The sequence below is a fragment of the Lissotriton vulgaris genome, chromosome 2_1, assembly GCF_964263255.1.
Source record: "Lissotriton vulgaris chromosome 2_1, aLisVul1.2, whole genome shotgun sequence".
In the NCBI taxonomy this organism is placed as follows: domain Eukaryota; kingdom Metazoa; phylum Chordata; class Amphibia; order Caudata; family Salamandridae; genus Lissotriton; species Lissotriton vulgaris.
In genome coordinates, this window is record NC_141687.1 from 35,735,810 (window position 1) to 35,763,097 (window position 27,288).

Below are 27,288 nucleotides of genomic sequence, written 5' to 3' on the forward strand. Positions count from 1 at the left end.
GTTTAGTAGTAGTGTTCTTTCCATAAAACTGCTCCATAAATGGCCCTTCAGGCCACTTTAAGTTCCTAGTAAATTTTACCTGGGTACCTAGGGCATTGTGACTGAAGAGATTCCCCTAGGGACTCCTCACCTAGGCCATACAGACTGCCACTGCAGCATGCATGACCTGGTGCAGACAAAACCACAAAGTTGGCAAGGCACACTGCCTGTGTGTCATGCCAACTAGCACTGCCTAAAGTATAGGTAAGTCACCTCTCTAGCAGGCCTTATGGCCCTAAAGCAGGGTGTACTATACAACAGGTGCGGGCATATCTGCATGAACAGATATGCCCCTACAATATCTAAGTCCATTCTTGACTATTGTAAGTGCCAGGGAAGCCATACTGAGTATATCGGCTGGAAACTCAACAAATGGTGTTCCCCAGCACTATAATGGCTTTACTGGAACCAGGAGAATTCCTTTTATTAAATCCTCACTCGTGCTAGGGTAGGATTTATTCAACCATGTACTCAGAGGACTCCTCAGACGTCCCCCCTGAAAACCTACTGACCCTGGTCTGGTCACTGACTGCCTTTAGGTAGCCTGCCACAAACAGACATGTTTCTGGACCCCTGGGTAGACAGACTGTACATCCTGGGCAGAGGTGTCACCCCGCAAACCCCCCCCCCCCCCCCCACCCCCAGGATGGGCACAGTGCTCAAAGGGGAAGCTTTAAAGGCCTGCCGCCTTTTAATCTGACCCCCAGCCTTTGCTGTTAGCAGTGGATTGGAGCCACTGATTACACCCCTACTTTGGGCAGGAACATATAGAAAGACTAGGAGATGGGCCCACCTTTTCTAACTACATCCCTCAGGTGGCAGAGGTGAAGTTAAGTACACTTTTCAGTCCCCTCCATCTTGAAGATGAGTGGACTCTTCCAATCAGGACTAGGACTATGCCCCCTCCCACAGGATTGTGGCATAATAGAGTTTGTAGTCACCCCAGGTGAGGTGCCCATTGGCCCTACAAGTTACTCCATTAAACTGCCTCCTAAATGTTGTATTTCGGAGGCTCCCTCAGATCTTGAAACTAGTTCCCTGTGACCTGAGAAGAAGGACAAAGAAGACACCGTGCAGCAAAGCCTGAAGACAAATAATGACTTGGCCCCAGCCCTATGGGCCTGATTCTAGCTTTAAATAACGTGAGGAAAAGACAATGCCTGATCTGCAGCTTGCAACTTCCAGAAACCAGAGAAAGACTGCCTGTACTATGAAAAAGACCTGAAGTCCTGAGGACAGTGGCTGTTTCCCCAAGAAACCAACACCAAGGACTCCGATGCCAACTGAAACCACAATTCCTGACCACTCTGCACCCAATGACTACGACCCATGTCAAGGTGGCCCACCGGTCCAGAACAGGTTCCCGAGCGATCCTGACCTGAAATCCATCTTTTGCCAACCACTCCTAGACTTCACGACAGCACCTGTAGCCTGAATCCAGAGACTCCCTCTGATCGCGAGCGGCTCCGGTAAAAAGAATCTGACATCTAGAGGCACCAGTACACAAGAAACCCCTGGGCTCTAGTGAGCTGAATCAACAGTGCCCCTATGACCCCCTACATCTCGACTTACCTCTGCTGTCACTGGTCTCCTTCCAGGAGCCTCCAGTGCGATGCTTGCAGCCTGTTTGTCCGAAGCAAGTTCTTCACTGAAAAGCATTGGGCACCCGATGCTGAATTTGCACTCTGCACCCGGTCGCCCCTGTGCTGCTTTTTGTGTATGTGTGGTGCTGCTTTGTGGCCCTCCCTGTGCTTGTTCTTGCCCCCAATGTTTAGCCCCTACCACCGATGTACCTACCTGCAAGCAGCGTGGCTTTGACTACTCCCAGTTTCCATTGAAACGCATTGGGCCGAACCCTGATTTTCATCTCTGCACCCGGCTGCCCCTGTGCCGCACGTGGTGCAGTTTTGGTACTCACCTGACCTTTACCCTGTGCTGAACTTTAGTCCTTAAGACTGTAAGTTGGATACTTACCTGATACCCGCATTATTGTTTTCCTTCATAGTATAACATTGACCTCTTTGAAAATTGCACCATGTGGACTTTTGAAACCGAAAAGTATTTTTATTTAAAAATGTACTTACCTTATTGCAAAGATCTTAGTCTTACAATAAAACTCAACCAAATCTTATTTTTATAAAATTGGTGTGGATTTCCTTTTTGAGTCATCTGTCAGTTATTGGTCATGTGTGTGCAATAAATGTCTTCCACTCCTCTACACTAGGCATAAGGCTTCTCGACCACACGTCCACTAATAGAGCATTTTGTGTTTGCCTTGTGTCATGTACACTTCTAGGGGAATCTTTGGACTCTGTGAACTGCATAACCACATAGTGGTATACCATATATAGACGTAGTTTTCCTTCACATGGGTCGCAGAAAAGTTTGCCATCAGAAAATGAATAGGGATCATGTGTTGTACATGGCAGACAACTCTGGCAAACATGTGAAGCCAGAAAGCCTATAGTGATATGTGTACTGTGGAAGGAAGTGCAAATACATTTTTCAACCTCTGTGAATATAGCTGCGTTGAGCCTCTGTCATAGGATGACTTCACAGGTGGTATCGACCCACGCTAATTGTACAGGACACTGTTAATGGGTAATTGAATACCTTGGGTGAAAAAATGTCATATATATTAAAAGACCGGCAAAGGCGTCTGTACTATCCGCAGTTTATGTGAACCAATAGACATAGCATCTGTTTAGACAGAAGTCTAGATTATATAGGAGAAGCAGGGGTGGGAGCACAGCTTAATTATGGGCTTTCAACAGGATCTCAGTCTGGTCTATAATAGGTTTGAAATGAATCTCATCCATTCTGTAACTGGTATCATACAGTTTAAAAGGTACAAATATAATAATCCTCCCATTCTATAGAGTGTAAGATTTATTTATCATCAGTGTGGCTCATGAAGTACTGTCCATTTAAGCAAATCAATTATGTAATAGGGACTGCCGCAGTCGGCAGCCGAGCTGCGAAGCGGTCTCGGGTTGATGCATACAAGGTGTTGAAACACCTGGGTGGCAGGTACGGACATTGCCAACGGCTGAGCTGCAAAGTATTCTTGGGTTAATGCACAAGATGTGTTACCGATAGGTGGTCTCACTTCAAAGTAAAGCGGTACAACAAGTAGTCATGCGAGGCAGACTCGGAATGATCTAAACGTGGTTGCTCACTATGCGCAGTTTACCAGTGTCAACATATCGATATAAGGCACACAGTCACTGAAACGGTCTATATTGGTTGCTAAATAAGTGACATGTTGGCATTATGGGATCACATAAACATGCTAATAGTACATAGGCCTTTTACTAGTCTTAATAAACATGACATTTTTTCACCTGGAGTACACCAGTACCCACCCACCAACAGGCAACATCGTTCATCAGCCTTTGATATGGTTCCCCATACCAGGCTCCTTTCCCACCTTCAGACAATCGGAGTAGATAACCTAGCATTGAAGAGTTTGAATTCTTTCTTAGGGAATAGAGGACAGGAGATCTAGATCCCCCTTTCTCATCATGCACCACAGACCTACCAGTAGGGGTCCTACAGGGCTGGCCATTAGCCCCACGTTGCTCAACATTTACCTTAGTGCGCTGGCACTCCTAGCTGAATCCTTTGGCGCCATATTAATGTCTTATGCGGGCGACACACAGCTCCTCTTCTCCTTTAATAAAGGGGAAGATATTGCACCAAACTCAATAAAACCATGTCTAGCTGATGTCTTACACTGGATGTACTTTAACCAACTGAAGTGATAAGACCAAAGTTATCTTTTTCGGCCGCAACTCTCCTTCAGACTGTCAGGCCATTTGGACGAACAGTGCTCCCTCTTTAGCCTGCAATGTGAAGGGATCAGAAATCTAGGGGTCAAGTTTGACAGCCGGCTGTCCTTTCAACACCAAGTTAATACTGTCGTTGGGACCTGCTTTGGCCTGCTCTGTAGGTTTCTTCATTTCCTACCCCTTCCAGCCAGGAAAACAGTCATTCAAGCTCTCATCACATCCAGGCTGAACTATGCGAATGCATTATATTGTGGCCTCCCATAGTTAGTCAACATGCTGCAGCAGTTGGCTTGCTCCTCATGATTCTGTTAAGAACTCAGATTTCCTCTCATCGCCACTGCTTGTATTGGTTCCCGGTGAGGCAACACATCTTGTTTAAAGCACGTGTACTCACTCATAGACCCCTGTACCACTCCGGTCCCAGATATCTTACGTGCAGAATACTTGCCTATCAACTGACCAGAGCATTGATACTTAAAGCAGGGTCATCATCAGAACGCAAAATATATATCGGAAACACCAAAGGATACGGGCTGAAATTCCCACACTGCAGCAAATGTCAAACCATCCTGGAGCAACTTCAAAATGGGCATTAGCATGCCACGGATTGAGCCAAAAAGACGAATTCTATACATGTAAAAATGTCACAAATTACTTCCAAGGACAACTTAAAAAACCGGACTAACTGTCCGAGGAATTGTCGATCTGGATGATAAGTTGGAAAAGCCCTATAAGCCTCTGTCAGCGATAGCTCTTCCCGCTCCCGCCCCTGATGCCACAGTTTTACCAGCTGTAGCTCCTTTTCTCAAAACTCTTGTTTTAACTTTTTCTAATACGATACATCTTACCAAGGCTCACCCATCTAATGACCACTTTTAATGCCTCCCATTCCACGCCTCAAGAACCCACAGAGGTCCAGTTCGTGCTAAAGTAGCCCTGGAGTGTGTCCTGCATATCAATAGCGTATTCTGGGTCCCCCAGAGCCTCAGGCCGGAACCTCCACAGGGGGACACTGAGTCAGTGACTTCTCACCCCATAGTCCAGAATCAGAGGGGCATGATCTGAAACGAATCACACTTGATAGGACGCTTTCACAACATCATGAACCCAGTTGTTAGCGAGCAGAAAGTGGTCTAGTCTACTCTGTGTACCATTTGTGCGAGAGTAACACGGATATTCCTGTGCCGCGGGGTGAAGTTCCCACTACACTACCAATAAATATATATCGTTCTTCTACATCTGCTATCTTCCCTGTGAACTGGAAAGGAATTCCTGGGACTACCAAAATAGATACCCCCTCGGGCATAGGAGGAATAAGTAGAAGAGTACAACCTTCCTCGCCATTTCTTATTAAGTTCCTGAGTTTCAGCCTCTAGGTCGGAGATGCATCTTCTGTAGGAATGCGATACGGACTTCTAGCCATCGGAGATAGGTGTGTGTCCTATATCTTTTCACAAACAAGGTGAGCCCGAGCACGTTACATATTGACATTCGTATTGCGTCAGCAGTGTCTCTCAGGCTTCTAATGGGCCCCCGACCAGTCCCCCCATCCACCCCCACTCCACGCACTTTATGATGCACAATGGCTTCTGCACAAACAAGAGAATCTGAAACTTAACATCCTAATGTTGCATTTCCACCCACCTCGGGCAATACCCCAATAGTGTCTGCACATACATCACAACTAACCCCCTCCCCACACCCCGAAACAGCAGAACTATGCAAAATGAATGTTGGACTGTGTTGGGTAACCTTAATGGATGTCAATTCTACGTATATAATGAAGGGGTGTGCCGGACAGGTGACTTTCCCAGTGTTAGTGAGTCGTCCACCACCTCACACCTATGTTTTCCAGAGCCCCCTTTCCTTCCACAAACAACTATGTGTGCACTTCCGATGTGGAGCACAATTAAAATACTCAGAAATAAGAAAATAACAAGCCATCAGGAGCACAGCAAATTCTATAGAAAAACAAAACAATCCTGAAAGGATGAAGGAAAGGGATAACAGGGGTATGCAGTGATAGACTGTGTTCGTACCCCATATAAGTGGCCACCCGACCCACTGGCCCATTGCTGCATAGAGTCCGGATGGCAGTCCAATGTCACCATTGCTGTAAAGCAACACCATCACCCCGTGGGTGCCCAGCCCCCTGACTAACATCTTGAACAGCCACATCTGGTCACCTACAGTGTTCTTCACATTCAAAGAGGGCTGGATACTCTTACCATGCATTACGTAATGTAATCTCTCGCTCACTTGCCTCAAAGAGCACAGCCCTTGGCCACTCATAGTTCGACAGTGTTTGTCCTCGAGTCACTAGCCTAGTCTTATAGCTCTGAGTTGATAATGGAGGATGTCGCGGACGTGACCGTCTCCGCCAGGGCTCTGGCCTCCGCTCTCTTCTGCTGCTGTGATTCCAGAGTGATGGTGCCATCCGTCATCACCACCACTCTTGTGCCTAATCATGCTCTTCATCTGCATCTACTTCTTTTCCGTGGCTTTACTAATTTCTGCCTGTCCCTGGGATGAATTGTGTTTCTGTCCAGATGCTGTATCCTGCATGCAGTCACTTCTCTGGACTTCCAGCCAGTCCCATGTTTCTTTCGGTGTCAAAGAAGTAAGTGCGACCATCGTGGCGCACCTTCAGCTAGGCTGGGTACGGCAACATATATTGTTGTCCCATAGCAGCCATTTTTTGCTTAATGCCCTGGAATGATTGTCTTCACTGATGCACAGCTCTGGAGTAGTTCGGGAAGATGCAGATGACAGTGTTACTAAATCTCGGTTTTCCTTGCTTTCAAACGACCTGAAGGATTTTGTCTTGATCCCTTGAATTCAGGAATTTGTTGATAACTGTTCTTGGAGGAGTACCACGTTGTGGCGGTGGAGCCAATGAACTTTGTTCTCTCTCCATTGCAAAGAAGTTGGATAACTGGGCAGTCGAAAGCGTCAACTTAATCAAGTGCTCCAGAAGGATTTCTGGTCTGCCTTTCTTGACACCCTCCGGAAACTCCACAAATCAGAGGTTGTATCTGTGTGAGCACCCTTCTGCATCTTCCATTCTGGCCTCCATTTTACTAGAGAGAGATTCAATCACCGTCTTCTTTAATTGAATGACTTCTTCCCTCAATCTGGTGACCGGCTCTCCTTTTCCATCAATCTCTCCCACACCTTATGCAGGTTGGCTCTCAGCAAATTCACATCGATCGTTATAGTATCGATTTTTGCCTGCTTGCGACCCCAGAAAGTCTGAGCTCCAGTTGGTTCAGTTGAATTCAGGGACGCAACACTCTCCACTAACTACTGTCCATTGTTTACGCTTAGGGCGGTGTACTGATGCATTTGTGTTTGCTGTGTGGTCTGGACCATGTTATCCTTACCCATGGTGTGCGTGGTGTTGACACTGTTCAGTCAGCACAATGTTTAAATCTTATCGCATATAGACAGCATGGTATCAATTTTCAACCTATACAAATATGCTGGGTGGTGCTATTGCTGCCCTACTGTGCGTTGGATGATTAATATTGCTGAGGCACCGGTGCTGTCTCTTTCTTGTTGTCTGACACCACTAAAGGAGCTCGCACAAAAGCACCAGAAAGTAGCAGGCTGTAGTTTGAGGTTCAACAGAGAGAGAGAGACCCAGGTGCAGTGTCAATGGCCGGGCAGCGGGGCCACCGGCAACTCATAGTTCTAGCAATGGCGCAGGTGGAAGTGCTAAATAAGCATTGGTCACCGCCATGCAGATCGTGGAAGAATGAAACTGGCTCCTCCCGGCACCGCAGGCACCGCCCTGATGCCTTCAGGCGAGACCACAGGGCCCTGCGCTCGTCCCCGAAGACGCAGACAGTCGGGACTTCACCCCGGTCTCAGGAGGCTGTTGGGGGCCAAGCCTTGTCATTGCAGGCTAGCTGGTGGGGTCGTTTCGGGCTGCTTGGGGCTGACTGTGACAGCACAGGCAGGGGACAAAGGACGCCCAAGACACATCCAGTGTAGAGTCCCTTAGAGGCAGTGGAGGGGGGGGGGGTCAATCTCCCCGCCCCATATCCAGAGCCGGCCTGGACACAGCGCATCGTCCCTCCCTCCGGCCTCTGAGCATGACCCCCAGCAGGCCCTAGACACGGCGCGTCGTCCCTCCCTCCGGCCTCCGTGCCCACCCCTCAGGAGCCAGGGCGCTCACGCATCTCACCTCCACCTGGACGGGGGAGGAAGGGTCCGCTTCAGCCGTCGCACCTTCCAGACCCCCGCAGCGGCCCACAGCCGTGGGGAGCATCTACCTCCTCCCCACCTGTGTGTTCGGACTGCCAGACCCCGTTACAGGTGCCTTCGGGGTAGGGCAGCAGGACGGGCCGGAGCGAGCGTTGAGTGCTGCCGCTCGGCCATCTTGTTGGCCATGCCCCGTTCACCCACTAAGTGTAATCAGATATGTTTCTTAGCTTGCATGTTAAAACCAGACACAGGTTCCGTTTGCATTCAGGGGCAGTGAGTCTTGGAGTGGATTGATGTGCAGCTGCTTGATTCAGCTATCATCGGATGCGGAGATAACCTCCATTCTTATAATCTGAGGAGTGGAATATCACAGAGAAGATGAAATACAATGGCAGTGATGTGGCTGTGAGGGAGAGGATGAAGGGGATGTTATGTAACCGGGAGAGGTGTGGGGCCGCGGCCAGGGCAACTGACTCCGGAATTTGGGGATCACGGTTCGATGGCCAGCTGCAGATTAGCCCAGCACCATGTGACTCTGGGCAATAGCTGCAAAATCGTCCCTGTAACAAAATCGGCCGAAAACCGGCCCTGGCAGAGAGCTCGGCGTCACCTCCAACCCGCTTTGGCGCCCCAATTGATTACAAAAGAACAGGTTAAGTCTGTTTAAAGGTGTGGAGCCTTCCCCGGCAGACTTAGTCCAGTGGGAGTTGAATAATAGCCAGATGGTTAAGCCCACTGATTGTAATCAGAGAGTGCATTGTCATCTCAATAATAAATCCGGTGGCAGCACCCAGTGAGCTGATAAAACTCACAATGTTAAGTCCATTGGCAGTTATCAGTTATCAAAGGCCTGGGTCGTATTCCACAGAATAAGTTGGTTGAGCGCCGTCCATGGTGTTGATTAGTTGGGGGTGTGCATTATTACCCAATGGTTTAAGTCCACTACTAGTAATCAAAGGTGTGTATCCTTTCGCAGTGGAATAAGCTCCATGTTTAGTAACATAGAGGGAATCAACAACATGCATTCTCTAGGCAGTTCTTGTTCAGTGATGATAATCCATTTTTTGGACATTTCTTCCCAGGCAGTTTTCAAATTCTCTGTGTGAGTAGTTCTCCTTAAGGTTGGATACAGTAATAGTTTCATTGCATAACCTGAAGAGCATAATCAGAGATGTAGAGCCTTATACATCAATGTGGCTTCACTGATAGTAACCAGGGGGTTAAATGGGTGGTTTAATGGAGGGGTTGGTTGACTCTCTAAACACTTGAGTTATTGGGATGAATGTAATCCAATAACTAATGTGTCTGTAAGTGGCCTTTCCTGGTGCTTATACATTAATATCTCCTACAAATAATGCTGATATGATGTGTTACTGTCTGGGTGAAATGATGATGAGCTGGGAAGATGAAGCTAAATATTGATAGTTTGGTTGAATCGGCAGCTCAAGGGTGTGTGGTAAGATCAAACCCCAGCGATCGAGGGACCTGTCCACAGATGAGATCTGTACCACGGATAGTGCTGTGGTGACGGCACATAGGTTTTCTAATCCACATGTGAGGGCTATGCTGGGGGTAGATTTGTGCATTTGTTGTGCTGTGCTGATGATGCATGTGTGATGGTGGGAATGTATTGGATAGAACCAGACCACTGTACTCGAGGTGTATGGGTGCATGAGTGGTTTTGGGAGCTGTGCTGGATGGGATATGTGATGCTGTTTTAGAGGAGAAAGCATGGGTGTCTGTGTGTATTTGGAGGCCTTTGATGGAAGGAATACATGGGTTTGTGGGACGCTGCGCCGGAGGTGAACATGTATACAGGCGGTTTGGGGGCCGTTTGAGGATGGGAGGTGTGTTGGTTTGAGGAATGCTCTAGCGGTGGATGTGTAAGTGGATGGGGTTGAAGGGCCATTCTGACGGATGTGTTTGGTGTTCTTTGCAGAAGGTTGACAAATGAGAGTGGTGAACTTCACATGTAGAGAAGTGTAATTTTGATATTTGCTTCTGGTGCAGATTCGATCCTACATGCGTCAAATTCTGGAAGGAATAGATTATCTACATCGGAGCAATATTCTGCATCTGGATATCAAGGTGAGTGAGCACTGCTTTCAGCTAGTTGTTTTCTTCCTGCCCAGCAATTGCCTCCTTGTCTTATAAAAACAAGAATGGTACTGACAGAGCGGTGTTAAGTCTTGCACTGGATCCCATGCACTGTACGCAGGAATATACCAGAGACAATATAACATATTGCTGCAGATCACTGCATCCTCCGTCACAGAGAGACACAGTACTCCTACTTTCCGCTCTTAGAACTTCACAGCTACAGTTCACAAGTCACAGTGTGCAGCAGTGCACAAGATCACAATTCAATGATCTCTAGCGTTGAAAGACATCTTGTGCACTATTGCACAGTTTGAGGGATGTTGAATATGATCAGAATACCATCTTTACGTCATGGTTCCACCAACGTGTGCTTCAGGCTTAGATTTATGTAGGAGGATTTTATGCACTGCTGGACCATTGAGGTAAACAGAGGGGCACATATTGTCCACCTTCTGTTTATATGAAAACATGGATGCAACCTATGCTGGTTTTCAAGCACTAGCTTTACGACCCAGAAACCATTTACCACTTTAAAGAATGTAGAAAATTTAGTGACTTAGGGGATCATAAAACTCAAAGACATGAAATATATCCTTCTTCTAAAGTCATTAATTACTATGGTACATTTGAAATATTTTCTTGAACAATGCCAAGTAAAGGGCTCACATTTACTATTCCAATTCCAACCTAAACAAACACTCTAGGAATTTAGGTTAGGGAACGTATAGTAAGAGTATGGTATATATATGTATCTATATATATATATATATATATATATATATATATATATATATATATATATATATATATATATATATATATATATATATATATATATATATATATATATATATATATATATATATATATATATATATATATAGACACAACAATCCAGCTTCCTCAGACAACAAATCCAATGAAGAAGGCACAAACACAGGAGTGTAGGATTAAGGCTTCTTTTTAATGGATCAGGTCACCCTCAACCCAGGATCACGAGAGACGCGTTTCAACTCTGCAGGAGTCTTTGTCAATCTAAAAGGCGCCATTACAACGTAAGTATATATAGTCCGTCCCACATTAGGGTGAAATACGCATGGAAGGAATACTTACAAGCACTTTACAACACTGAATAACTTATGCAGTATGTACAAATGTTTCAAAGGTAAAACTTCAAGTCTAAATACTTGTATATTGTCTGCATGTTTTTACCGTACATTTTGAAAGCATGGTTGATGGAAAGTGCCCATTAAAATTGAAAATACCTTTCTCTAAGTGGGAACATTCTGTATATATAACACATGAGGCGCCCTTCACTCGTGTGTATCGCCTTTTCATCCAACACGTAGTATGTACAAAAACTGAAGTTTAAAACAAACGACCCCGCTGTGTAAAACATTTTTCTCGACATGGCACCACTTTCAGGCTCAAATAGTTTTGCCGCACTTGCTATTGGCCTTCTGGTAAACGACCGTTAGACATCTCTGATACATTGCAGTTACTGCCTGCTTGCAGTTGCTGAAAAAGTTGCACCAGGGTTCACCGAGGCCCAAATGCTTGCATTGAAGCACCGGGATTTAACTATAAATAGATAGCAATCTATGAGACATCCCTTCATGTGGAAAACAGCGTCTACGTTTTCCACACGAGGGGAAGTTAAGAGACATAGAGGCTGTTAATGAATAACTTGGGTACCGGAGAACACTGTGAGAGACAACTTAATCTCCTCCTACTACTAAGGCTCATGCAAACAGTAGATGATTGGACATACTTATCATAGTATACACCACGCCTTAACCTATTGGTAGAATGCGAGTTCAATATTTTCGATAGCTCTGACGAAGTCTGAGGTTGACACCTTTAAAGACGAAACACGTGTTGGCTAGGATCAAGTTTGGATACATATTGAAATGAATAAATGATGGACATAAGAAGATCTCCCTTTTTATTATTGACGTACTTAAAGTGACTGGTGCAAACGTGACTACTTTCACCTAGGCAAATTACGCTATGGACATAAAAAAGTTACTATCTTGGGTTTACTGACACATCAATACTAATGTATGTACAAAGAGTAAAAATAGAACAAGGAGTAACAATAACAATTAATGGTTATACAATTATAAAATTCATAATATTTACAACCCTTGTCTGTGATTTGCATACAATCAAAAATTCATGTCATACCCCCTAATATAATATAATTATGTCTATTGCTGCCCACGCGTATCTCTACACATGTATTCAATAAAGTGCATGTGTATACACAATGCAATAAAGTGCATTGTGTTTAATCACCCTATTCCCTAAGTGCAAAGTTGATACCATGGTTGACACAATTTTACTTATTATCATCCTTTTATGCAAGCGGGTATCGTTGGCTCTGTTTCTATGTAAATGCTGGGACCCCTGTATGAATCTTCGAGGTGTATCTACCCCTATATAGTTTAACCACTTGGTTGTTTTTCTTAGGGGTCCTGGAGGCAGGAATTATCCAAAAATATTCAAGCTAATTCCTGATACGGATGAGACTTGTAGGTTCAATCCGAATGCACATGCATAGGTCAAACATCTTAATGTCGGTTTAAATACCAAATGACCCATCCAATTGTCTGCATGTTCACGAGTTGCTGGACTTACCTTAATATGTATAGATTGATATTTGTGCAATATATACAACAAATAAAGTGCTTTTGTTACTTGTCTACATCTGTATCAATCGTAGTTTGTGCAAATTAACTTAGATGTTTTTGATAAAACCTTTTCGCCAATAATCAATGTACATAGATAAAACAAATCTCAAGTATAATCATAATAATCACTAAAATCATAGTAAAATGCCTTAATTATAATATCACTAGCAGCCCGTCCCGACGTTGTCCGGGAGCAAACAGGCTTCAGGGCCCCCGCCCGCCCCAACGTTGTCCGTGGGTCCCCCGGAGCCTTCCTCCATATATGGCAGTATTATACCTCTATGTTTCCTTTGTACGCTTTTGTAACCTGCACACTTCACTTGCTACCTCTTGTATTCGTTGGCTCACAATTCTCACTTTTGTAATGCACTCACTTTTGTAATGCACCGTTTGCTACCTCTTTTGCTTCATTTAATGCTCACCGCTCCTCCCCGCCTGTATTTCAACTACGCTCACCGCTCCTCCTCGCCTGTATTTCACCTATGCTCACGCTCCTCCCCGCCTGTATTTCACCTATGCTCACCGCTCCTCCCCGCCTGTACTTCACCTATGCTCACCGCTCCTCCCCGCCTGTATTTCACCTACGCTCACCGCTCCTCCCCGCCTGTATTTCACCTACGCTCACCGCTCCTCCCCGCCTGTATTTCACCTACGCTCACCGCTCCTCCTCGCCTGTATTTCACCTACGCTCACTGCTCCTCCTCGCCTGTATTTCACCTATGCTCACCACTCCTCCCCGCCTGTATTTCAACTACGCTCACCGCTCCTCCTCGCCTGTATTTCACCTATGCTCACGCTCCTCCCCGCCTGTATTTCACCTATGCTCACGCTCCTCCCCGCCTGTATTTCACCTATGCTCACGCCCCTCCCCGCCTGTATTTCACCTATGCTCACGCCCCTCCCCGCCTGTATTTCACCTATGCTCACGCTCCTCCCCGCCTGTATTTCACCTATGCTCACCGCTCCTCCCCGCCTGTATTTCAACTACGCTCACCGCTCCTCCTCGCCTGTATTTCACCTATGCTCACGCTCCTCCCCGCCTGTATTTCACCTACGCTCACCGCTCCTCCCCGCCTGTATTTCACCTACGCTCACCGCTCCTCCCTGCCTGTATTTCACCTACGCTCACTGCTCCTCCCCGCCTGTATTTCAACTACGCTCACCGCTCCTCCTCGCCTGTATTTCACCTATGCTCACGCTCCTCCCCGCCTGTATTTCACCTACGATCACCGCTCCTCCCCGCCTGTATTTCACCTACGCTCACCGCTCCTCCCTGCCTGTATTTCACCTACGCTCACCGCTCCTCCCCGCCTGTATTTCAACTACGCTCACCGCTCCTCCTCGCCTGTATTTCACCTATGCTCACGCTCCTCCCCGCCTGTATTTCACCTATGCTCACCGCTCCTCCCCGCCTGTATTTCACCTACGCTCACCGCTCCTCCCTGCCTGTATTTCACCTACGTTCACCGCTCCTCCCTGCCTGTATTTCACCTACGCTCACCGCTCCTCCCCGCCTGTATTTCAACTACGCTCACCGCTCCTCCTCGCCTGTATTTCACCTATGCTCACGCTCCTCCCCGCCTGTATTTCACCTATGCTCACCGCTCCTCCCCGCCTGTATTTCACCTACGCTCACCGCTCCTGCCCGCTTGTAGCTTTTGTATTTCACCTACCTCATCCTCCGCTCACCGCCCCTGCTTTATTCAGTCCTTAAAGCACCACTGCATTCTCCCGGTTTCCTCCTAACGTTTCGGCCTCCTGGCCTTGCTCACAGGTGGGAGACATGACGTTAAAGACCCCATTGTGCTCCTGTGGTGCTTTTAAAGTTTGTAGAGTCACGTGGCTGCATGTAAATATTACAACTTCCAAAGTGCACCACTCATGTTGTTAATATGCAAACAAAGTTCTCATTTTAGTAAATATCGACCCTTTAAGTTCATACCTTTGAAGTGGTGCACTGTTGTTGGTGTGGAATAGTACATTCGGGGCAGCCAGGTGAGTATTCCTCGTAGCACATTGCTTCGTTTTTTTTTTTAAAGTCTGTTTAAAACTCCATTTCACCAGCACGATCAAAGAATGAAATAATCCATTTTTTAATTCCTTCCAAACGCACGCAGTTGATTTTACCCTTTGGCATCTCCTAAGTAGGCTGGGTGTGTTCGTGGGTCATGCTCCTCGTAAATTACAACACACAGCATCTCCAGTTACCGGAGCCCCCGACCCTTCAGGGCAGCCTCTAAAAAATGAGCATGGAGCAGCCCATTATATTTATAACAACAAACAGAGGCCCAATACAGGTGAAGGTTTGCTTTAGCACCAGTGCATTCCCCCGCTTTCCTCCTAACGTTTCGGTGCACTCCAGACAGAGATGCGCTGACTGCATAAGGAAGACACAACCGGTGATCAGAGACACAGCGCCTCCGTGGGACAGCGGAGCACTGTGTGAGAGCAGAGACAGACGCAGTGACCATCGCTGGAGACACGGTGTGTGGGGAAGTGTCTGCGTGTGAGGGAGGCTCTGGCTGAGGAACTTGTCACCGCCGGCCTCAGGCCTGAAATGGAAGTGTGAGGAGCCGGAGCCCTGTCCCGAGGGAGGCTGGGGAGCGTGGCCCGGCGCAGGGCGAGAGGAGAAGGAGGAGGAAGCAGCAGCAGCAGCTCCCTGGCTCCTGATGTCAGCACGCACGTCGCGGCCGGCCGGCGCTACTTCCAAGGGACTACTTTTTTTTTTAAGTAAATATTTTAAATAACGTATATTTTTTTATTTTATATAGCCTATGTCCATCTACAGAGCCTGCTAATTACAACCATGTATCGGGTGTTTGGATTGGCGCTGTGGTTCCCGAGTTTACCCGCCTCAAAGGTTCAAAGTTCTTCCTTTATAATAGTAGTATAGATTATACCTAGAAAAATGTCAATGAAATGTCAATAAAACACCAGCTAAAATCGTTGCACATAAAATTTCCACATAAGAATCATTAAGACAGTCATTTTAAAACTTCAATATTAAAGCGCAATATACAAGAATCACGATGGTTCAATATAATTGAAAATGCTCCTCTGTATTCTTTGTATATTCCTCTGAGAGAGTGCCTAAGTGACTGAGCGAAAGTGTTTTGTATCTGTTACCACGATTACTGGGGTAGTCAGGGTTGTCATGTTCTGTGGTTGCCCAAGCCATTTGCTATCTGTCTAGGTTTAGGGGTGCATATGTTGGCACTGTGAACTAGCTAGTCTCTAGCCCAACATATCCTGAGGTGGTGCATGGAATCAGTCTGGCACCATCCCAATGTTTATGTTGGCCAACAAACGCACAGTTCCTTATGGTAAGTGGAAACTACACAACATGGCGCCACCAGCATTGGTAGAATAGGTTCATACTTAATGATTTGCTGAAGTAGTTCTCTCGTGCATTCTCAGAGACCCCTACTTATCTCATAACCAGGGATGTCATTGGTCGTAGGGACTATCCTCCTCAGCTTAGTAGGTAAACCCTTCATATCGGCCGTAAGTTGTTCAAGCTTGAACTCTTCATAGGATCTATTCCCACTTGGTTACCCTCTCTGTAATTAATTTACAATAATATCTGGAAATGAAGAGGCTGCAGCACTCAACATTGCTGAGAACTGCAGACATGCGTTTGCTCAAACTATTACAACATGGTCTCACACTTAGGGGTGGAGATGTCACCTTCATGGTTGAGTCTAGGAAAACATATAAGACAGAGGTGTTTCATTCCTGGGATACATTCCCAGCTGCAGATAATACAACATAGTTATTTCCCACCTACAAAGAGGATGAAGTACCAAACAATTATACATCAAAAGAAGAAATAGAGATACCTCTAACATACCAAGAACATATAAATTGGTTTCATGACGCCCTACCACACACAACAGAAATCATTAGACTCGGTCCCCTTAGCAATGAGGGCGCGACATGGCCAGTCTTAGCCAGATACACAGTGCATCCTAATGTTGATAATTTATCAGCAGCACAGGTGCGGACCCTATACAAAGATCTAATAACCATATACAGACAGATGTTTGACACACTCCAACACTTTACCCTGCGCAGACTGCTCAAGCTTCACAACCACAGTTGACTACACCAAGCATCAGCTCACAAACACTGAATGCAGTCTTGGGTAAGGTTCTCATCAGACGGGAGGAGATTCCATTCTTGATTGCACAAAAAACAAACCAGCTTGAGGTAGTGTTTTCCCATATGGGACTGCAGGAAAAACACAGAATATTAACAATTTACTTGATGATGGATTGGCTCCTTCTTGGAAGACTGCACAACTTGGGGTACAGTCTTTGCTGCAGTATATAACACAACACACAGAACCCCTTCATTGACTGTTTTGCCTTAAGTGCTTAAACAGATCCAGAATGAGTACGGAGCAGCACCTGCCCTGGACATGGGGATGAAATTGATGGGTAATTTTGCCCCAGTATCTGCCATTATGTTGAGTGACATAAAGTGCAAAACAGTAGTATTGGGTATAGGCCAGCGCCTAAGGGATTTGGCTCCATCACAACAGGAGCGCAAATGTCCTATAATTATCAAAGAAACCTTTGTTACACTAGGTTGAGATCATTTGGTAGCCAGACCTGTTAAACCACAATTAAAGAGTAATTATGAAAAGGATAACTCTAAGCAAGCACCCAACTCTTCAGCACAGAAGAAGTGGGATAAAAAGTAAAACCAAGTAAAACAAAGACAAAAAAAAATCACTAGGTGGTTCTCCTCAACAGGAAGCACTGAAAATTTTGTAATCTCCAAAACTGTGATAATATTAGACCACCTGACAGGTATTAGGATACTGGTACATGTTCATCTCGTTCTTTCAGGAGTCATCCGAAAAGAGTTCTTGTAGTAGAGTAGGGTCTGCTTCCTATGGTCACCCCCACTTTTTGCTTTTGCTTTACTGGTCTTCGACTTAGATGTGGGTGTGGGCCAGCTAATCAGACCCACAGCCCAGATGCACTCTCTCTAAATTTACCATGTACTCTAGGTACATCCACAATTGGGAATTGGTTCACCTTGTCAGCCCCTGTAGAAGTGTACCCTGGGTACTCAGGGCCTAGGTGTAACCAAGGCCTACCCGGGGCTGCAGCATGTATTATGCCACCCCTGGCTGGCCACTCAAATAGACACAACTGGCTGATCCCTCAGCTGGGGCAAGGTCGTGTAACCACCCCTTGCTTAGGTGTAGTATTCCTATACCTACTTACATATAGACACATAGTAACCTATAAGTCACTCCTATGGCAGGCCTTAACAATCTTGGAGGCAGAGTGCTTGGTTATGTGTGAGATGGTGCTCTAGCATGAGCTGAGCCTGTTTGCAACTTCCGAAACCATGTCCCTATAGCTGTTCTATGATATTGCCATACCATATACTCCTAAGTGCATTATGAACCTCGCGGTTAAATGCTAACTTTGTTTTGGCTTTATCCAAACATGTTGTATAAGGTGTCATACGCTTTGGAATAATACCCCCTCGCCAATTCTGGCGACGGGGGTAGCATTCCACCCTTCTAGAGGGAGAAGACATGTGAAGTCCAACGATCCCGGTTAAAGTTAACCAGAGCCCCAGCATCACAAAATGGATACTGCTGCCACAGACACAAGTCTAACCTCCTGCTGCTGGGAGTCCTTCCAGTCACGGAGGTTTGGACAATAGGTTTCCTGCTTGGGGAGGTGCGAGCACCACCCCAGACAGGAGGATGTGTATTGGGACAGGGAGGGCTGAATAGATTGAGACACTGCCTGAGGCACACTAGGTGCTTCATGCATACCCCAGTTCAAACCGGTTGCTGGGGCACTCCAGCCCCAGCTCTGGCGCGAAACTGGACAAAGGAAAGGGGGTGTGACCACCCCCCTCCCTGGTCCCACCCATAGGACAGACCTAGTGAGCAAACCAGCCCCTTTTAGTTGTATAAAGGTAGGAGCTGACCCAGGAGACTTTAGATTAATCCTAGAATCAAACTGAAGACGAAACTCTGGACCCTTCGACATTCACCTGAGCTGAAGACTGAAGAAATCTCTCTTGTGGCCAAGGAGTGACCACCCTGGGCAACCAGGCACCATCCAGCAACTCGACGGCTTGCTTTGTCCCCATTCCCGCCAGAACCTGAGCACAGAGCCTGACAAGACCTCGACTCCCGGACCTCTCTGACCCCACTGCACGACTCCAGCACAGCTGAGCCCCGTGGAAGGCATTGGAACCCGTGGAACCAGGCAACTTGGAAAGTCTTCAACTTGCTAACAGCGCAGCTCCTGAGGCCTCCTCGAAGCTGTGCACTGGATAGAAAACTCCAGATGGCACTTTAAGTTAACAGAGCTGTGCACTGGGGACTGAGACACCCCGACACCGAGCTCCACCTGCACCGAAGACCAGCCCTGCTTGTGTTCTGCTCGACGCGTTGTTCCGGTTGCTGGCCAGTTGGCTAGTAGCCCTGTGACGACGATCCTTTGAGAAATCCATCGCTGGTCTGGTTGCTCCAGACTGGTCCTCGCTTCCCTGAAAAGGTGAAGTACCTCAGACCCTCCAGGTCTGCACCAGAAGCTCTTTGTGTATCCTGCGTGGGTTGCCTTTGCTTAGGCTTGTTGACTCCGATCTTGAAGTCCACCCCTCCATCCAGAACCTTCGTGGGACAGCTCCTCTCCAGCACCTGGCCGTCCACGACGCCCCCTGGTCCACGTGGCTGCAACAACAAGCTTCACGACAGCACCTGATTGCTCCCCGACGACGTGTGGTTCCTTCCTGGTTCCACCCGGTCACTGGCTAGTGACCTAGACTCTGTCCACTCTGCTTTCAGGTCTCCTTCATCCTTGATCCACCCTTGGATCCACCCGGACATCTTCCTCCTGGTCGCCTGCAGCATCTTCCTTCACAGGCTCCATAGACTTCAACGGCGAAACCTGACACATCTTCACATCTATGCACCCGCTTCCTGAGGGTGAGGTAACGCGAGTACTTTGGTGCTCTCAAGGGTAGTGACTATCCAAGTGTCTAGGTTTTTAGTGGTTTCCTTCTAGCTAGACCGGAAGTGTCCTAAATCTTCATTTACTTACCGTTTACGTTCCTATTGACTTTCTATTGACTCTCGCGGGAGAGTACTGACTCTGCACGCGCCGCCTGTGGGCCTCCTACTCCTAACCTAAGGGTCAGATGGTGTAGCCCCAAAGATTCCCTAGGCCCTAGGCCTTCTCCTTTCCCAAGTCGTGGTTCTTATACCACTTACTTAGTATATGGTTTTACGCGCCCCCAGGGCCTAACTGTAAATTGTGCTATTTAAAGTATTTCTGAGAGTAACTTGTTATGTGATTTGGCCAATGATCTCATAAAGAGTTCAGAGGAGTGTGTTAGTGAATAAATACATATATATTTTATATATATCCTGTGTGGTGTCCTTTCATTTGGTATTCAAGGGATTACATATGGTAAAACAGCTGGCTTTACACGCCCTCAAGAGTCTTTTAGCCTAAGACTGTTCTGTCCATGCTACCTCTAGGATAGCTGATCCCTTGAGGACTGCTTCGAGTTATGAAGCCTTAGCCTTCCAAGATTTGAGACAATTGTGTACTTCTAGAAGGCTGAAACAGGGTTCAAACCCTACCCTCAGGTTCCTGGTTGAGCTCTTAGAAGAGTATGAAGCTCAACAGCCACTTAAGACAGGTGACACAGGCAGTGCAGATGAAGTCAATCAATCAATCAATCAATCACTGACATTTATAAAGCGCACTACATACCCTTACCGCTTCAGATGATAATGCTGATACTGTGGTACCAGAAGAAGAAGAGGAGACAGAAGGAGGTGATTCTGATCCTGAGACAAACAGTCAGCTCTTAGTCAGGAGACTTAGTCAGGCTAACTTAAGCATACATGGGAGTCAGTATGGGCAGCCCTCATACAGACCCCCAAGTGGGCTTAACCAGAGGCAGAGAAGAGGGAGATCCCACTCCAGGAATCTCTTGTCTCTCATGCTTCAAACAGCTCTCATGCAAAAACCACAGTTGATGGACAACATGCAGAACAATGTCATACGTTCACCCCAGTACAGAGATCTGGGCCTAAATCCATTGTTTTTTTGCACTCCACACCACCCCAGTTCAGACATGGCCATATGCAAATCAGTCTGACCCTGTGCCTAATGGGAACAGTCCAGCCCGAACTGCCAAGCCATGCCTTCCCTGGACCGGAAACAAGTTTCCGAGGACCGGTTTCTGGCATTCCAGCAGTCTTCAGCCCGGCTTGCTTGAATCCAGTGGTGTGGATAGCATGGGACTCACGTCTGAGCATACCCATCCCACTCGGGGTGACAAATGCAAAAACCACAGTTGATGGACAGAATGCAGAATAATGTCATACATTCACCCAGTACAGAGATCTGGGCCTAAATCCATCGTTTTTTTGCACTCCACACCACCCCAGTTCAGACATGGCCATATGCAAATCAGTCTGACCCTGTGCCTCATGGGAACAGTCCAGCCCGAACTGCCAAGCCATGCCTTCCCTGGACCGGAAACAAGCTTCCGAGGACCGGTTTCTGGCATTCCAGCCGTCTTCTGCCTGGCTTGCTTGAATCCAGTGGTGTGGAGAGCATGGGACTCACGTCTGAGCATACCCATCCCACTCGGGGTGACAAATGCAAAAACCACAGTTGATGGACAGAATGCAGAATAATGTCATACATTCACCCAGTACAGAGATCTGGGCCTAAATCCATCGTTTTTTTGCACTCCACACCACCCCAGTTCAGACATGGCCATATGCAAATCAGTCTGACCCTGTGCCTCATGGGAACAGTCCAGCCCGAACTGCCAAGCCATGCCTTCCCTGGACCGGAAACAAGCTTCCGAGGACCGGTTTCTGGCATTCCAGCCGTCTTCAGCCCGGCTTGCTTGAATCCAGTGGTGTGGAGAGCATGGGACTCACGTCTGAGCATACCCATCCCACTCGGGGTGACAAATGCAAAAACCACAGTTGATGGACAGAATGCAGAACAATGTCATACATTCAGCCCAGTACAGAGATCTGGGCCTAAATCCATTGTTTTTTTGCACTCCACACCACCCCAGTTCAGACATGGCCATATGCAAATCAGTCTGACCCTGTGCCTAATGGGAACAGTCCAGCCCGAACTGCCAAGCCATGCCTTCCCTGGACCGGAAACAAGCTTCCGAGGACCGGTTTCTGGCATTCCAGCCGTCTTCAGCCCGGCTTGATGGAATCCAGTGGTGTGGAGAGCATGGGACTCACGTCTGAGCATACCCATCCCACTCGGGGTGACAAATGCAAAAACCACAGTTGATGGACAGAATGCAGAACAATGTCAGACAATAACCCCAGTACAGAGATCTGGGCCTAAATCCATCGTTTTTTTGCACTCCACAACACCCCAGTTCAGACATGGCTATATGCAAATCAGTCTGACCCTGTGCCTCATGGGAACAGTCCAGCCCGAACTGCCAAGTCATGCCTTCCCTGGACCGGAAACAAGCTTCCGAGGACCGGTTTCTGGCATTCCAGCCGTCTTCAGCCCGGCTTGCTTGAATCCAGTGGTGTGGATAGCATGGGACTCACGTCTGAGCATACCCATCCCACTCGGGGTGACAAATGCAAAAACCACAGTTGATGGACAGCATGCAGAATAATGTCATACATTCACCTAGTACAGAGATCTGGACCTAAATCCATTTTTTTTTGCACTCCACACCACCCCAGTTCAGACATGGCCATATGCAAATCAGTCTGACCCAGTGCCTCATGGGAACAGTCCAGCCCGAACTGCCAAGCCATGCCTTCCCTGGACCGGAAAAGGGCTTCCGAGGACCGGTTTCTGGCATTCCAGCCGTCTTCAGCCCGGCTTGCTTGAATCCAGTGGTGTGGAGAGCATGGGACTCACGTCTGAGCATACCCATCCCACTTGGGGTGACAAATGCAAAAACCACAGTTGATGGACAGAATGCAGAACAATGTCATACATTCACCCCAGAACAGAGATCTGGGCCTAAATCCAACCTTTTTTTGCACTCCACACTACCCCAGTTCAGACAAGGCCATATGCAAATCAGTCTGACCCTGTGCCTCATGGGAACAGTCCATCCCGAACTGCCAAGCCATGCCTTCCCTGGATCGGAAACAAGCTTCCGAGGACCGGTTTCTGGCATTCCAGCCGTCTTCAGCCCGGCTTGCTTGAATCCAGTGGTGTGGAGAGCATGGGACTCAGGTCTGAGCATACCCATCCCACTCGGGGTGACAAATGCAAAAACCACAGTTGATGGACAGAATGCAGAACAATGTCAGACAATAACCCCAGTACAGAGATCTGGGCCTAAATCCATCGTGTTTTTGCACTCCACACCACCCCAGTTCAGACATGGCCATATGCAAATCAGTCTGACACTGTGCCTCATGGGAACATTCCAGCCCGAACTGCCAAGCCATGCCTTCCCTGGACCGGAAACAAGCTTCCGGGGACCGGTTTCTGGCATTCCAGCCGTCTTCAGCCCGGGTCAGATAGTGTAGCCCCTGCGATTCCCTAGGCCCTAGGCCTTCTCCTTTTCCAAGTCGTGGTTCTTATACCACTTACTTAGTATATGGTTTTACGCGCCCCTATGGCCTAACTGTAAATTGTGCTATTTAAAGATTTTCTGAGAATAACTTGTTATGTGCTTTGGCCTCTGATCTCATAAAGAGTTCAGAGGAGTGTGTTAGTTAATAAATACATATATATATTATATATATCCTGTGTGGTGTCCTTTCATTTGGTATTCAAGGGGTTACATATGGTAAAACAGCTGGCTTTACACGCCCTCAAGAGTCTTTTAGCCTAAGACTGTTCTGTCCAATCTACCTCTAGGATAGCTGGTCTATAAGGTTGACTTTACAACCATCACCATAGGGTTATTTGGACTGGTGCAAGGTGATCATCATATACCAGGCCAACTTCTCACAGTTCTGAAAGATGTGGATGGTCAAAGTGCAGATCGAAGGAGCACTTGTAACCAAAGAAGGGTTCACAATGCTTGTCTGACTGCATCATTAAACACAAAGATAAACCCAAACCTTCCATGCCTCAATTTAAAAAAAGAAGGTAGCCGGACTTAAGGTCAGGCATGCCCCACATATTGAGGACACTGCTTCTGAGCGGGGAACAGGCAGTGACAATGTTGGGCAGTGCTGCAGAAGTCACAATAGTTTGCCAGACCCTGATGGATTGTCTGGTGGGAGTAGCGCTGAGTGAGTATATCATGGTGGAAACACCAGATCCCAGGGTAAGTGTCCCACAACGTTTATACAAAATGCAACTCCAATTGGAGGTGGATGTACCTAGAAACATTAATGTTCTCTTTTGGGAGGACTTGGCTCATAGTTACAACATTCGTTTGGCTGAAACGGATTGGCCACCTGATTTTGTAATGGGTTGCCAAGCTGGGAAACAGTTATTTTATCTGTCTTTTATGACCTTGTTCTGAAATCTGGAAGAATTCTTACATCAAAGAGTGGGTGCTAGTGCTAGCTACTGCGTTATACCCCAAACATGTGAGGTGGGATGACAATTCCCCTTACCATGAGATTTCACTGAGGACAACCCCAAACCTCAAAGACAATATCCCATTAAGCATGAAGCTAAAATACAAGTTAGGCAAATCCTCTTGAATACCAAGGTGTAACAGAAAGTTATCCAGTATTAGGGGTATCTTTCATAGATTCACATGCCTGAATCATTCCCCGTCGTCGGGATGGGAGTCCCCGGTACATAAATAAAGTAATGTCACATCGACATATATACATAGTAATGGGCCAAAGTCCTCTCATTAGTAACATATCCTTGTCCTTTTGTGAAAAGGACAAAACATTGGCTAAGAGCCAATCAGCTATCACCACCCTCTAGAACCTTGCTGAAGGAGCTCTAGTCCCTCAGATTTTCTACCGTACGTCGTGCTAAGGGAGTCTCCACTGAGATCTGCTCAGTTTTCCTTACTTCTCTGGATTTCCAATATTTTTATATCAGAACTTCTTCAGTTGTGTGGGGTTTTCAGTTTACTATGGCTGATACTCCTAAAAAAGGTATTTTTAGACCCTGTGCTTCATGTGGCAAAAAGAGGCTACATGTAGACGACAAGCATAAGGACTGTCCCTATTGTCTCTACCCAGACCACTGTTCTAAAGATTGTAAGGTCTGTCTGACTTTTTCAACAAAGACCCTCAAGGACAGAGAGGGCCGCCTTTTGATATGGCTAAAGAGACTGAAGGATAAAGGCCAGACAGTCTCTTCTGGTGAGAGTGAATGTTCCTTCAGGAGTACACATTCATCTCCTAAAAGACCTAGAGTGACATCCCCAAGACCTTCTTCGGAGCCACCTCAAAAGAAGACGCAAAAGTCTTCAGAGGTTCATTCTAAGGTCTTACCTGTGAAGGTTTCTCCTCAGGGCTCTGCTTCCACCTTCAAGAAACCCTTCACAACTTCGTCAGCTTTGCCTGTGACGGCGTCAACAGCTACCATCTCCACTTCTGTGGCGTCTTCTTCAATGTCCACATCGACGTCTACAGCATCTTCGTCGTCGACGGGTAGGTCCATTTCCTCTATCATTAAAATAAAGAAGTCGTCGTCGACGCTTGTTCATCATCGTCGTCGACGAAAGCACCATCGTCGTCGACGAAAACATCATCGACGTCGACGAAAGCTCCATCGACGTCGACGCCATCTCCATAGACGAAAAGTCATCAACGAAGCCATCGTTGTCGACGCCAACGTTGACAAAGAAATCAACGTCGACGCCGCAACCGTCGACGACATCGTCGTCTTCGTTGAAGTCATCGTTGACGATGCCATCTGGATCAGTCGTCATCGTCCCGCCGTCGAAGACCACCCCATCGACAGGTTCGACGATGACAACGGAACCTACCTTAAAAAGTGCGTATGTTCATCTAAAAATTACCAAACGCACACTGACACCGGATTTAACTCTCCGAGCAGAGTCTAGGCTTTACCTCCTGCGCATCTCCTGGACGAGGATGACTCAGATGATGGCTCTATGTTCCAGACAGCTACTAGCCCATCCGAACTGAACGTAAAATACCACGAGAGCTCGGATTATGAGGAACAAGAACAGGAAGAACCAATAGATTACCAGGAGGAATTCCAGCCTCCTCCCCTTCTGCCTATGGTGTGTCTGCCTGCGTCTGTAGTCACTGATCTTCAGTTTTTGATTGCGGATTATAAACAGAGGTTCCCATCAACGCCTACGCCTCCACCACCTCCAGTGGTTTCTCCTCCACCTAGACCTCGGGCTCCGCCACTAGTACTTCAGCCGGACCCTCAAGAATCCTCGGATGATGAAGAGGAGGAGCAACAACTTGAAGTGGGGGAACTTCAGGACTCCCATGACGAATGGGACGATTATGTCATTCCATGTTCGGCATCTCCTGTGCCTACGCAAGCCGATTCGCCCCCGGAGGATATTGAGGGGTTTCATAATATCCGGGAAAGGGCGGCTTTGCATTTCAAAATCCATATTACAACTCAACAACAAGACTGTTTCCTTTATGATTTTAAGGAACCCTTCATAAAGGCTGTCAGGTCCATACCTATCATCGACTACATTTGGAATCAGGGGGTTAAGATCATGCAAAATCCTTCTTCCTTGCCTCCAGTGCTGCCTAGGCTGGACAAGAAATATAGGGCTCCAGACACGGCTCCAGTTTGCCTTACTGGCCATCCCAAACCGGACTCGGTCATTACTCAGGCAGTGCAGCGTAAGTCGAAAAACCCTTCTGCTACTCTATCTGCACCTCCGGATAAGGAAGGATGAAAACTAGACAATATTGGAAAGCGGTTTTCTTCTATGTCCGGATTAACAGTGCGCGCCTCACACTCTCCGGCACTGTTAGGACGTTACAACCGTCAAATGTGGGCTGATATTGCCCCATATTTGGGATCCTTACTGGAGGAACAAAGAGAGGAGGCTAGGAAGATTCTCTTGGAGGGGGAACGCCCAGCCTCAGAGATAATCGATTGTGCGATGAATATCGCATCGACGGGGTTTCGCCAACTGGCTGCGGCTGCGGTGCTGAGACGTCAAGGTTGGCTGAAAGCTACTACTTTCCGTCCGGAAGTACAATCTAAAGTGCTTGACATGCCTTACGACGGCCAACTTCTGTTTGGAGCACACATTGATGAGGCGCTACAAGGTATTAAAAAAGATACCGATACGGCGAGGGCACTGGGTACCCTCCAGTTTAAGAGTCCTTCCTTTCGGGGCTCAAGAGGAAGAGGACAATCTTCTGCAAGAGGAGATTTTCAAGGTTACTGGTCCTCTTACAACTCAAATCAGCAGTATAAGCCTCAATATCAACAGAGGCAACAGCAGCCGCAGTCGTCTTACACAAAATCTTCCTTTTGTGGTAAAGGAGGAAAGACGGAACACAGCCGGAAGAC

General features: G+C 47.1%; 1 protein-coding gene across 3 annotated transcripts in view; it reads left to right on the top strand.

Moving 5' to 3' along the window:
* The window catches only part of SPEG (striated muscle enriched protein kinase), a 1,422,155-nt gene that overhangs the window by 980,288 nt on the left and 414,579 nt on the right, over positions 1–27,288 (top strand). For all 3 annotated transcript variants that reach the window (XM_086954403.1, XM_086954404.1, XM_086954405.1), the window contains one exon: positions 10,050–10,127. In XM_086954403.1, coding sequence (XP_086810529.1) covers positions 10,050–10,127 — 78 coding nt within the window. The remainder of the gene's footprint in view (positions 1–10,049; positions 10,128–27,288) is intronic.